Below are 13,944 nucleotides of genomic sequence, written 5' to 3'. Positions count from 1 at the left end.
TTTTTTTTTTTTTTTTTTTTTTTCTTGTTTGCAGTTTTGTGGTAAGAGTTAGATGTTGACTGATAGACGGAAAGGTTGAGGTGGGGCTGGATTATATGGACAGTCTTTGTTGCTTCAGCTCTGTCAGCCAGGTGAGGAATTCTGTCCCTTTGGAATATTTTCTTTTTCTTTTGGAAATAATCAATCTCCATATGAAGATGTGAGGATGTCATGTGGTGAATTGCTGATTGAGAGTTGAGATTTAAGCTCTGGTGCTGTGCTAGAGAATGGACTTGGGACTTTTCCAAATTTTATTTTCTTAATCTTGATGAGAAATGTTCTGTGAATTGATTATTTCTGTTCAAACAGTTGTTTAACAACCAGCTGTTCTGAAAGCTTAAGCTTTTGATTGAGACATAACAATGTTTTTTTCATATCTCTAACTTGCTCGTCCATGTAAGAATGTTTTTGACTTGACGACTACAGAATGAATGAGTTTGCTTTATCTCATACCACCATTTAATTATAAAGAACAGTGGGGCCTTGGAGGATTTTCCTATAATAGGATTGCAGTACAAGAATGGATGAAATTGACAAGTGACTGTGTTATTTGTGATAAAACAATGGAGCTCATCAGGCTTAAAAGGAGATTGGCTAAATAGCTATAAGACCAACTGTGTTTTATGGTATGTCTTAGAAATTTGGTTTGGGTCTAATTCAACACTACGAAATTTACTTGTGAGGTGAGAGTTTTTTCTTACGCATATACTTAAATTTGGTCATTGAGTTAATTGATGTAGGAACTACATCTCAGTTCCCTCAATGATCATTGGATATTTCAAGTGTGAAGTTTGCAGAATTGAACATTTGTGGGTTGTCTAATAATAATGACATAATAGCAAGTGACTTGATCACATAAACTCCAATCTTAGAATTTGAATTTTAGTCTAACTCAATCAACAAAACCAGTTTGCTTTGTGCGAAGTATCTTCCATTATATACTTAATTTGGTTATACCAGGAGGCAATATGATATTTCCAACAGTAGTGATAGCTGGGTAGTGAAGTGCTAGCTAGAGCGTAAGTATTCTGGAAATAGAATATTTTGGTAGATGAATGTACTTTCTAGATAAAATAATGGATATTTACATAGGAATACCACCTTTCCAGGAACATTTGACATAATCTTGCCAGAAATGATTTGTCCATGTGTGGAAGCGAACAATTAAATCCCCTGTTGAAAGAATTGGTTAGATGGAGGATAGATCAATGATAGGGTAGTGGTTGACCAAGGAAAACTCCAAGAGAAAATATTGAAAAAGCCTTGAATGTAAAATCTCTTTCTCATAATTTGGTTTTATACAGTAGACATTGGTATTGTTTGATTCATGTACCTGCAATCATATGGTTTTGTTGTATATACAGTAAAGGTTGCACAGAAACTCATGAACCCTTGGTCATAGAAGCACTAATTCCAAGTGAGATCATCTTCTGTTTCTCTCAAGATTAAACCAATGGATTGTTGATTCTTCCTTTGTTAATTTAGGCTATATAATCTTCACTTCTTTGCACTTCAAATTATTTTTCTGCCTTTGTGATCCATGCTTCACCTCTGATGATCTTGACTTTCTTAACTGGCATAAAATGCAAACCTTGTAAATTCAATCTGACCCCTGGTTGGAAGAACTCCTTTCCTTATGATTGGAATTTTCTTTTTATAACATTGTTTTCTTTCCAAGCATTCTCAGAGGTACTGCAAAATGATTGTTGAATAATGTTTATATGAGAAGTGGATGGTTGCCATGACGAATGTCCAAAACGTCAGTTGAGGACTGGAATGTGAAAATTTGAATCTTCTGAATTGGCTTGATCAACATAGAGCTGGAAGAGAACATGATGAATGATGCAGAAAAAGAATATATCTAAATTAAACAAACTGCTAAAAAAAAATATACCAACTATGCCAACCAGTTTAGGAATAAGAACCACGTAGCTATGGTGTAGTGTAATGGAAAGAAATGGGCCAAAGAATGCAAAAGCAGATAAACCCATGTAAGGAGTTAATTTGAGGAAAAAGAGAGAGGTAAGCTAAATACCCGTAAAAGTACAACACAAATGCAGGAATAACATGGGCGGGAGCAACCATTAGGATACAAATGTTATCAGACAATGGAAGCTTCTCATACTTCGAACTTGGTCACAGATAAAGTGATGGAGTCAGATCATCAAATCAGAGATGGTGCCATGTCAACTAACTCTCTTAAGCTATTAAGTGAAAGCCTAAAAATGACTTTATTTATTTACAATGGCTACCAGTTAATTTGAAAATAAGTTGGCATATACTTACAGAAGGCTACTCCAGAATGTGAAGACAATCGGTAATAGGTAAACTTGAGCAGCTTGTGTTGACTATCTGTTTGAAGGAAAAAATAGTCCTATATGGATTTTTCTTTTGGGAAAATGTATTTTAGTAGATCTGAAGGTCAGGACATGCCAAGAGGCTCAAAGAGGGTTAGTCACTTCCTGGCTTCTTCCTTCACTGCCTGAAGATATTGGTGCCAGAATGGGCAGAAGTGTTCTTGCATCATGAGAGAAAGAATATGGTTGGTTTTGTGAGATGAATAATTCACAAATCATAATCAATCTTTACTGGATCAGAAATGTTGATGCTGAAACAGGTTGAAAAGAGAAGTTTCTCAGTTTATAGGTAGCTCTGTAAAGATTAAATTGGCTTTTGTGTTGTGAGACATGTTTCATTTCAAATGGCTATTTTGTCTAAGATTAACAGAAAAATTGGTCTATTGTGCTGATCAGTGTGTTTTGATCTACTTTTCTAATGCCTTTCTTCTTTACTTGTGGTGGCTTATCATATGTTTAGTTACGCTGATAGATAATATTTTGGTACCAAGCCAATGATGGATTTCTTGCAGCATCTGGGCATTGATTAAATAGAAAACACCATAAATAGATTGAAATATGAGATCATCATTAATATGTTTCTTCATTTTGTTGCTGACGTTGTCTTAGTGACATCTTCCAACTAATATTCCCTTTTGGTAATCATAGATATAAAGTTTTTCTTTCCTTTCCGTTATTATACATTATTGAAATATGTTAAAGAAAATCTATAAAGTCTTCTGTTGTTGCATTTCAATTTCTCTATCTGAAGGTGGTTGGAGGACGATCTTCATCTAACTCTGGCAAGGGCAAGAGCAGTCAGTCCTCAGTCAAATATGGCTATAGCCTAGTCAAAGGGAAAGCAAACCATCCCATGGAGGACTACCATGTAGCAAAATTTGTCCAGTTCAATGGGCGAGAGCTTGGCCTTTTTGCTATATATGATGGGCATCTGGGAGACAGTGTACCGGCCTATTTACAAAAGCACCTGTTTCCTAATATCTTGAAGGAAGTGAGTTGTTGAATCAAACTAAAGAGCTTTTATGCATTTATCATACTTTCATCTGATTTATCTGGAAAAGAGTTTTGTTTGTTTCTATTTTATATTGCTTATAGTATACTGATTTTCTTTTTCTCAAGTTCCTATGCTTTTTGGCAATCAGTATAATGCTATCAACAGTATGAATGAAATAATAAGTCATTTTAGTTTTAAAGTCTTGAAGAGGTTGGTAAGATCTCTGTCCTAGCAAGATAAATTTGAAAGATCAAATAGTGGTAAATTTGGCTTGTTATACTTGTTCTTACTATCTTAAATATATTTATGATTGTGAATTTGTGATTCTTTATCCAGGAGGACTTCTGGAATGATCCGTTCATGTCCATTTCTAATGCCTATGTAACAACAGATCAGGAAATTCTTTCTCATAGTCCTGATCTGGGACGAGGAGGATCAACTGCAGTGACTGCAATCCTCATAAATAATCAGAAATTATGGGTAGCCAATGTAGGAGATTCTCGAGCTGTTGTGTCAAGGGGAGGGGAGGCTGCACAGATGACAACTGATCATGAGCCCAATACTGAGAGGGGCAGCATTGAGACAAGAGGTGGCTTTGTCTCAAACATGCCAGGTTTATCAATTAACCCGCTGCAAGTTTCTATGAGTTGTTGCCTTAGGTGTTCAATGCTGATATTTTTCCCCATAATATGAGATTTTACAACTCTCATAATCTATTTTTCCTTTTCAAATTACATTTAACTGGGAGATGGAGATTATATGTGTGTGTGAGAGAGAGGTTTGAATGATCTATGTGTATGATTTTTACTCAATAAAAAAGTAAAGGATGGGTTGAAGGAGAAGTATGAAAGTTTAAAAAAAGTGAAGGATAGGTTAAATTAAATCAAAGTAAGCTGCAGTCAATGTAACTAACCTGAATTTAAATGTAAGATATTTGTCCGTATTGCTTTATATATGGCCACCATTCCAATTTTTAGGATGACTGGATCTTATGAGATATCTATAAAGTAGAATGATTATCATATGGTTGTGGCTAATGCTTGTTAAGTTGTTAACTTCACTACACTTGAGAATAAATTCAAGATAGATTTCTGTAATTTATTGAGCTGTGAAATTTATTGAGAGATAATTTTCTCAGACTTAATGACAATTATTTCTATATGCATATGTTTAGTCCTTTCTTGGAAAAGTGAGTTAGATGCCATGTGCAAAGCTGCTTGGTTATCACAACACAACTTCATTTGTTGAATTAATGTTTCCTGAATTTTAATTTTGTAGTTATTATTTAATCCAAATAATATCACAAGCAGCTAAGGCTAAGCTCTATACCCACTTTAAACCTTTGATCAAATAATGTGATACGAACCAATCATGGTTTTGTCTTGTTGGAAGGTTACCTTAACAGTGGACACTCATAACCTGCCTTAGTTATGACCATTGTGGGAGTTGTCCGAATTCTAGTCTTCAAAAGTAGGTGCTATTAAGAAATGGACTTTAAGTCTAATTCAACCTTACAAAACTGTCTTGTAAAGTGAGGTTTGCATCCTATATTGTAATTTGGTCTTATTTTTAGTCAATATAAGATCTCCCCTACATTCCTCTCACGCCTAAGCATATTCATATCAAGCATGGGATTGTATATCTATGGGTGGTTCGATAACAGGATGATAGCATGTGGAACAATAAATGTAGCAAAGAATGAACTTTGCTGGATAGACTCTAACATAGCTCTAATATTATGTTAAGAAGTGAACTTTAAACTTAACTCAATCATACAAAACTGACTTATAAGGTGAAGTTTACACTCACTTATATATTGTGATTTAGTTTTATTTCTAGTTGATGTGGAATCTCATGGAAATTCAGAAAAAAGTGTATTCCAAGAGGTAGTAGAACATTTGTTAGGAGGAGAGGTGGGATAATTTAAGTTTACTAAATCATATTCTTGAATGAAGTCATTTACCACCATTTTAAATGAGAGTTCTTGGGAAGAGAGAAGAGACTATATTAAGAGGAAGATTGTGTGAAAATTTAATAGAAGAGATGCGAGAGTCACATGCAAGTGAGATAGTCTTTATCATTCTACTGAAATTTTTGAGTGGGATACTCAGGTTTTTGCTATTTGGGAAGAGTTACTCAAGTCTATTCATAAAACTTATGTTATAATTGTAGAAATAGAGCTGCGCAGTAGAAGTGTGGTGGGCCCATAAGTCACCTGTCCTTAGATCAAAATTAGGCTTTAATACCATCTTAGAAAATGAATATTAAATATAACTTTATTTTACAAAATCAGTGTAAGGTAACTTATATACTCATATACTATAATTTAGACATATCTTTAGTCAAAGTAGGATCTTCAACAACTTATAATTGAGAGGGTTTTTAAATTTGTTAAAAAAACTTGTAATGAGAACAATTTTCTCAAGTTTGTTTGAAAACTAGTTATCTTCTTTAAAAGAGTGAACATTTGTTGAGATGTTCTTGTGGACATAAACAAGAAATGTAGCCAATAAGTGTATTATTTTGGAATGGAATCATTTGTTTCTAGGGTGTGCTCAAAAAAAAACAAAAAATTCATTTCCCTAAGTGTTCTAAGTTGTCTTCAAGTGATGGTCCAAATGGTTACTATTTTCTGTGTTAAAACCCAACCAGAGGGGCATGCTACTCATTGTGGCTACACTTAATTCAATCCCAGGTTATCACATTTTCACTTTGTAGAATGACTTTGAACTTCTCTGTTTGGACTTAGTTCATCATTGAGCTTCTTTTTTTTTTCTCATTAATCATGACGTTATTACTATTACCTTAATATCATTATGGTTTATTATTACTATCATCATTATTTTTTTGCTAGAGAAAAAAGGAAAAAGCCTTATAGTTCAACATAGTTTCCTACACTTTTGGATAAGTATTACACACTGAGGAGAAACCATATGAGGAGGAATGATTTGACATCACTGTAAACTCCAAATTGCATGAATAATTTTTTGTTGAATAACTTTATCACCATCATCACAGTTACTGCAAATTAAACGTTTATCAAATAAATTAGATCTGTAACACTAATTTGAAAAAACAGAACAACGTTATACTTTCGAAATCAATTAAGAATCATTTGATTACATAAGTAAGATAACAAGTAGTAATAAAGTTTACATTCTATATGATATATATGATTGAAAATACTAGGATTCCTTTTTGTTGAATGCTTTCTATTTTGTAATATGTTCTTCATTTTTGTGGTTTATATCAGGTGATGTTGCAAGAGTGAATGGGCAGCTAGCAGTTTCTCGAGCCTTTGGAGACAAAAACCTCAAAACACACTTGCGATCTGATCCTGACATTCAGTACGCTGATATCACCCCAGATGTTGAACTTTTGATACTTGCTAGTGATGGTCTATGGAAGGTTGATGTTATTCTCTTTTTCGCTATTTTTCCATTAAGGCAAAACTGCACTTTCCATGCCTTAACTCACCTTGAATTTCTTATTTCTTTTACTTCTGTCCTCCAACAATTTAAGTTATTTTTATTTCAACTTTTCTCAAATCCAAAAGTTTGTCCCAATTTCTGACTAACATCATTGCAATTGCTAATAGTGGCATCCTATGTGTGGACAAATGCATCATTGGCACTACATCTAGGGTTTCCATTTCATTACCATTCCCAATATTTTGAGTCCAGATTCTCTTCTGAATTTTTTGTTACCTATCTGTTGAACCTTCAAAATACACTAAAAGGATAATAACACACACTTCCAAATAGCACTATAATTGAGTCAAATATATCAAGAATCACTAAAAAGTGTTTGATAGTGTGTTGCTGCTAATAGTTGCAAGTGCTTTTTTTATGCCATAAATGCAAGTTCCAGTAGCATTTCAGTAGGTTCAGTGGTTGGGAACTTGGGATGAGTGTTGAAAAGTTTAAGTCTATATTAAAATAAGTTTCTCTTGTAGTAATTTATGCATAAAGTTTTTACATTATACATTTTATTTAGAAAAATGTTTTCTTAACAATTTTTTTATAACTGCCTATGTGGTAGTTCGTGATTGGTCCGTTTCAAATATACGAACCAATAAAATAGTGACACATAGTATATAGTCAAAAAAAGTTGTTAACATATCATATCATAGTCCTTTTGTTTACTTGGAAGTGTTAACACATAAGTTTAAGACAATAGAAAATGAAACTCAATGATGGGTGAGGGAATTGGGAAAGGAAAAACACATTGATTTGGCAAATAATTATTCATGTACTTAAAATTTACACTTATTCCAGGTAATGGGAAATCAAGAAGCTGTTGATATTGCAAGAAGAATAAAGGATCCACAAAAAGCAGCCAAACAACTAGCCACTGAGGCATTGAACAGAGAGAGTAAGGATGATATTTCCTGCATTGTAGTTCGTTTCAAGGGTTGAAAATTGGAACATACACACTCTCTAAAATCAGGGTATATATTTTTATATATATATTATTCTACAAATCAAGATGCAATTCCATACCCATGAAAATCCATCATTAATTTGGAATATCCTGCAAAATAGGTTTTGCCCCTTCCCTTCATATGTAAAAATATAAAATTTAAATTCTCGAATTTAGGTCGTGGCGTTTAGTATTTCTTGATTTCTTCGTGGTGTAGATTCACACAATAATTTTCTTTCAATATGCATTATTATTATTATTATTATTAGTATTAGTATTATTATTATTGTGTCGTGGAGCAGTGTGAAGAAGATGACAGCAGCAGTTTATAATTTCAACTGGGTAATTTATACATTTATTTTATAAACCGATGGTATGATATGGTTGAAATGACCTAACTTGTGTATTCAAATTATTATTTAAAATTGTTATTGCGAATTTAAGTAACAATGATAATTTCTGTTGGGAATTTAAATTATTATTTAAAATTGTTGTTTAAAATATTAAATTTATTTTGGTGCGGCTTTTATTTGTGCTTTTCTTTTTTTCATTTCCATAATCTCCAACTGTGCTTTTATAATTTTTATAATAATTATGTTATTTTTTACTAAAGTGACTTCTGAATATCTCTATTATGGAAAATTTTTAAACAAATATTTTAAAGCTTTAGAAACATGAGTCTTAGAATAAGATTTTTAGAAAAGAATTTCTGAAATAAATTTTTCGAAACAGAATTTTAAGGATAAAATTTTCATATCAGAAAATTGTTTTCTGGAACAAGTTTTTCGTAACTTGTGATAAAGTTTTCTGAAATACATAAAATACGTTTTGAAACGAGTTTTCAAAATGAATTTCTTTCTAAAATACATCATCTCTTTTAACATTTTTCGAATTGTAGATTCTAAAAAGTTGAATCTAGAAATATATTTCGAAACACTTCCTTCGTGATATTAGTGAATTAATCTAATTCTTTTTAAGTGTAATAACAGACAGTTAATCTCATTTCACAGTTATTCTTTAAATATTTTACTTGTACATTCAGTTTTAGTTAGATCAATGAAAAAGTTCTCGCTGTCTCTAAATTCTCTCTCACTCTGTATCTGCATAATTGTCATTTCTACATAATTCTCCTAGACTTTAATAGTGGTATCAGAGTTCGGTTCGATGACAAGAAAGAATCTTGTAGCAGCGATGGCTAGTGTAATTCACAGTAATCTCTCGGTGTTTGATGGTAAGGATTTTGACGATTGGTGCGTCAAAATGGAGGCAATTCTTGGCTTCCAAGAAATAGATAACATTGTGAAAAAAAATTTCAAAAAACCTTCGAGGGACGACACAGAGGACGTGAAGAAAGAATACAAGGAGAATAAGCGATTGGATTGTAAAGCCAGAATGCTACTTCACCAATGCATATTTGTGATGATTTTTCAGAAGGTGTCGAAGGCTGCCACGACAAAGGAATTATGAGATATTTTGCAAGAAGGGTATGGAAATTTCAGGAAAGTAAAAAAAATAAGACTACAATCTTTATAGAGGCAGTACGAGCTTTTGTACATGGGAGAGAATGAGATGGTTGCAGAGTATATTGGCATAATTCAGAGTGTTGCAAACATGATGAGGGCCTGTGATAAAGTTGTGAAAGACAAGAAGATGGTAGAAAAGATTCTTAGAACGTTGACTAAGGAATACGATCACATAGTCGTTGCGATAGAAGAGTGTAAGGATCTTGATAAGATGAAAGTTGAGGAATTGCAAAACTCCCTCGAAGCCTATGAACAAAGGTTGATAGAAAGAAGGAACCAGGCACTGCAAGCGAGAAGCAATCAAAGCTTCAAGAATCGAGGGAGAGGAAGAGGAAGATCACACGGAGGACGCAGTGGTGGAAGAAACTCGGAACCATCAGATCAAAACAGTGATAGCAATAGCAATGAGTAGAAGAATGGAAATTGGCGAGGGGGTAGGCATTCCAGAGGTAGAGGTCGAAAAGGGTATGATAAAAGAAACGTCTAATGTTTCACATGCAACAAATACGGCCATTATTCCTCGAAGTGCTGGCACAATGAAGATACGAAGGAAACCAAGAATGAAGAGTCAGCCAATCTTGCACAAGAAACTGAAGAATCGAAGTCTAACCATGTTGTGTTAATGAGCACAATTGAAAGGTTCGAAAAAAGGGCAATGTAAGAAGTTGACGTTGAACAGGTGTAAGCAAGAAATGGTTTCGGTGGACAGGTGCAACGAAGCACATGTGTCAATTTCAGAAGAAAATGGAGAACACGTGTCGTCGTCGACTGAAACGAAACATGCAGTAAACAACGTAGCACCTACACATGCGTTGCTCTCAAACTGTGTAAATAAAGCGGCGATTGATGATTCATGCAACTGGTATTTGGACACGGGGTTGTTCGAATCACATGACGGGGAGACGAGAATGGTTAGTAAACATCAATCCAAGTATAAAGAGTTGTGTGAGATTTGCGGACAACAGCACAATCATGGCGGAAGGAGTTGACAGAGTCTTGCTCACCTGCAAAAGCGGTAAGATCACCTACATGGATGATGTTCTGTATGTTCCTTCAATGAAGAGCAACTTGCTGAGTTTGGGGAAACTCTTAGAGAAAGGGTACACCATGACAATGCACCAAAAGCACATAGAGGTGTTTGACAACAAACCACGTCCCGTGATTAAAGCTCCACTTGCTCGTAATAGAACCTTCAAAGTGAACCTGAATGCTGAAACTATACAATGTTTGTCTGCAAACCACGAAGAAGAAGGATGGCTATGGCATTTCAGATACGGGCATATGAATTTTAAAGGTATGAGTCAACTGAACAACAAGGAATTGGTGAAAGGTGTGCCTCCAATAAGTGCTCCAGACAAAATCTGTGAGGGTTGTGCTATAGGTAAACAACCAAGAAAAAGATTTAAACAATCAACACCCAAAAGAGCGAAACAGTGTCTAGATGTTATACATTCAGATGTTTGCGGCCCCTTCGACGTTCCATCAGTTGGAGGTAACAAATATTTTTTGTTATTTGTAGAAGAATGGACTAGAAAAATGTGGATATATTTGTTGAAAGAAAAGAAAGAGGTATACTCATACTTTGTAAACTTTTGCTCTTTGGTAGAGAGACAATCTGGTTCACAGGTTAGGGTGTTCAGAACTGATGAAGGGGGAGAGTTCAACTCCACTGAGATGGATAAATTTTGCATTAATAAAGGCATTGTGAACGAAGTAACGACTCCCTATACACCACAACATAACGGTCTAGCTGAAAGAAGGAACAAGACGATAGTTGATATGACGAGATGTATGGTTAAAGCCAAGCAACTGCCATATTGTTTGTGGGGAGAGGTTGTGTCTACTGTAGTTTATCTTCTGAATAGGAGCCCAACGAAGGCCTTGTCCGCATGTACTCCAGAAAAAGCGGGTCTGGAATTAAACCAACTGCCTACCACTTGAAATTTTTCGGGTCTGTGTGCTACAAACACGTTCCAGATGAACAAAGGAAGAAATTGGATGATAAGAGTGAGATTCTCGTTTTCGTTGGCTATAACTCTACAGGTGCTTACAGATTATATGACCTAGTAAATAAGCATGTTATCATCAGTTGAGATGTGATGGTGGATGAGGCAGCAACATTTGATTGGGAGAAGGCCGAAGCAAAATCTAAAACAGGATATGTTCCAAGTTGGCTTGAAGATAAGAGTTCATCTAATGTTATGCAAACAGCTGCAGACCGTGAAGTCAACAATAGAAGACCACAAAGGACAAGGTTTCCATCCACCAGACTTGTAGATCATGAAGTTTTCAGATAATAACGTTACTAGTTTAGGTGATCTTGTGCACTTTGCGTTTTTGGCCGACACAGAAGCACTCACCTGGGAGCAAGCAATCAATGTAAAGGAGTGGAGAGAAGCCATGTCGAAGGAACTAAAAGCTACAGAGAAAAACAGAACCTGGAAGATGGTGGAGTTACCTCAGCATAAACAACCCATTGACATTAAATGGGTGTTTAAAATCAAGCACAAACCAGACGGTGAAGTAGCAAAGTTAAAAGCCAGATTGGTTGCGAGAGGTTTTTTACAAAAGCCTGGAGTCAATTTTACATATGTTTTTGCTCCTGTAGCGTGACTTGAAACGGTGAGGCTGTTGATTGCTGTGGCCAACATTAAAGCTTGGAGAATTTTTCAAATGGATGTTAAATCCGCGTTTTTGGATGGTTCTTTGGAGGAAGAGGTTTATGTGAGGGAACCTCTAGATTTTTTGAAGAAAGGAGAAGAAGAGAAAGTGTATAGATTGAACAAAGCATTATATGGCCTTAGGTAGGCACCCCGTGCTTGGAACAACCATATCAATGCAGTATTACTCAAACTAGGATTCAAGAAATGCTCCGTAGAATCTGGAGTCTATGTGAAAACTGGTGGAAGGCAAGGTATGTTGCTGATATGTCTGTATGTAGATGATCTTCTTATAATAGGAGATTCAGTGGATGAGATTGAGAATTTAAGAAGAAAATGAAAGAGGAATTCGAGATGACGGATCTTGGCAGTTTAAGCTACTTCTTGGGTTTGGAATGTGTGCAGACAAGCGGTGGAATGTTTCTTAGTCAAAGAAGGTATATAAATGAAGTGTTGAGAAGATTTAATATGAAAAATTACAATAGTACAACAATACCGATTATGGCAAATCTGAAGTTGATAGATGATCTAGACGAGAAGAGGGTGGACGCCACATTATATAAACAAATGGTAGGTTCTTTGCCATATATTTGTAATAGCAAACCCGATATCTACTATGGAGTTGGGCTTGTGAATAGATTTATGCAGGAGCTTAGGCAATCCCATCTTGCTGCTGCCGCCAAACATATACTATGTTACTTAAAGGGAACCATAGACTTTGGTCTCTTCTACCCCAAGAATCCTGACAATTCAAGAGGAACATTGGAGGCGTGGTGTGATGCTGATTGGTGCGGTGATAAGGTTGACAGGAAAAACACGTTTGGATATTTGTTTAGGTATAAGGGAGCAGCAGTTTCTTGGTGCTCCAAGAAACATATCATGGTCGCGTTATCCTCTTGTGAGGTCGAATACATCACAACTGCTGAGACTGCGTGTCAATGTGTGTGGATGGAAACTGTGTTTGATGAACTGAGGATTGAATATGGAAAACCGGTGCAACTTTTAGTTTATAACAAACCAACAATATGTTTGTCCAAAAATCCAGTCTTTCATGGTAGGAGAAAACATAATGAAACCAAATTTCATTTTCTAAGAGATCTGGTTAGCAAAGGTAGATTGGAGCTGGTTCATTGCAGCACTGATGATCAAATAGCAGATGTGTTCACCAAAGCTTTGAAGCAAGTCAGATTTGAGAAACTCAGATAATTACTTGGTGTTAAAGCTTTAGTAGATTCAGATTAAGGAGGGTGTATTAGTGTATTAATCTGAATTCTCTTTAACTGTAATAATTGTCTTTGACAGTTAATCTCTTTTCACAGTTACTCTTTAAATACTTTACTTGTACATTGAGTTTTAGTTAGATCATGAAAAATTTCTCACTTTCTCCAAACTCTCTTTCACTTTGTATCCTCTTCTCTACGTAATTGCCATTTCTGCATAATTCTCCTAGACTTTAACACATGATTCTCTAAATATGTTGTACAAATTCACATATGATATTTGTGCCCTTGTTTGTTCTTTTTACCTTGTTCGATGACACGAAGAACTATTGAGTAATGACATACAATTTTTCAGTTGAAACAAGCAAAAACTGAAGAATATTCTTTTCTCCTTTTTCCTATATGTGTTCATACAGTAGTTGTAAGTTGGCAGAATCTTAAGTCACCTTTTTCCTGTTGTATACTAAAGCCAATGAGATAATGGTAATTTTGGCCAATTTACCACAATGGAAAAAGTTTGTGACTGACATGAATCCAATCGGAATGGTTGCTTGAAATTTTCATTATAAGTTAATTTAATTATGGAGTGGTATATATGAGTTGGTCTGCCCTGTTTCGGCTCATGTGACTAACCTATTTTGTCTAAAAGTGCACACTAATTTCTTTGGGGAATTTTTTCCTACACTTCATTTTTTCTTTCTACACCTCCTAATATTATAAAATCTTAAC

At 34.9% G+C, this 13,944-nt stretch overlaps 2 protein-coding genes across 4 annotated transcripts in view; both read left to right on the top strand.

Moving 5' to 3' along the window:
- Positions 1–8,074, top strand: part of LOC106774223 (probable protein phosphatase 2C 9) — an 8,666-nt gene extending 592 nt beyond the window's left edge. Inside the window, exons 1-7 of one of the 3 annotated variants that reach the window (XM_022785962.1) lie at positions 35–131; positions 1,149–1,308; positions 1,404–1,456; positions 3,148–3,387; positions 3,727–4,003; positions 6,644–6,798; positions 7,668–8,074. In XM_022785962.1, the coding sequence (XP_022641683.1) occupies positions 3,250–3,387; positions 3,727–4,003; positions 6,644–6,798; positions 7,668–7,808 (711 nt within the window). In that variant the 5' untranslated portion in view covers positions 35–131; positions 1,149–1,308; positions 1,404–1,456; positions 3,148–3,249 and the 3' untranslated portion in view covers positions 7,809–8,074. Of the gene's footprint in view, positions 1–34; positions 132–1,148; positions 1,309–1,403; positions 1,457–3,147; positions 3,388–3,726; positions 4,004–6,643; positions 6,799–7,667 lie in introns of those variants that run through there. The other 2 variants (XM_022785961.1, XM_014661137.2) reach the window with 2 other exon arrangements.
- Positions 8,075–9,366: 1,292 nt separating this feature from the next.
- On the top strand, positions 9,367–9,747 carry LOC106773115. The gene has a single exon (XM_014659805.1). It carries the CDS (start codon positions 9,367–9,369, stop codon positions 9,745–9,747), a length of 381 nt encoding a protein of 126 aa, XP_014515291.1.
- Positions 9,748–13,944: the final 4,197 nt, after the last annotated feature.

This window comes from Vigna radiata, chromosome 9 (genome assembly GCF_000741045.1).
Source record: "Vigna radiata var. radiata cultivar VC1973A chromosome 9, Vradiata_ver6, whole genome shotgun sequence".
NCBI lineage: Eukaryota > Viridiplantae > Streptophyta > Magnoliopsida > Fabales > Fabaceae > Vigna > Vigna radiata.
The sequence above is the reverse complement of the archived record's forward strand: the minus strand, read 5'-3'. Positions and strand labels throughout refer to the sequence as shown.

Coding starts and splice junctions, on each gene's coding strand:
- LOC106773115 (XM_014659805.1), top strand. CDS start 9,367: ATGGGAGAGAATGAGATGGTTGCAGAGTATATTGGCATAATTCAGAGT.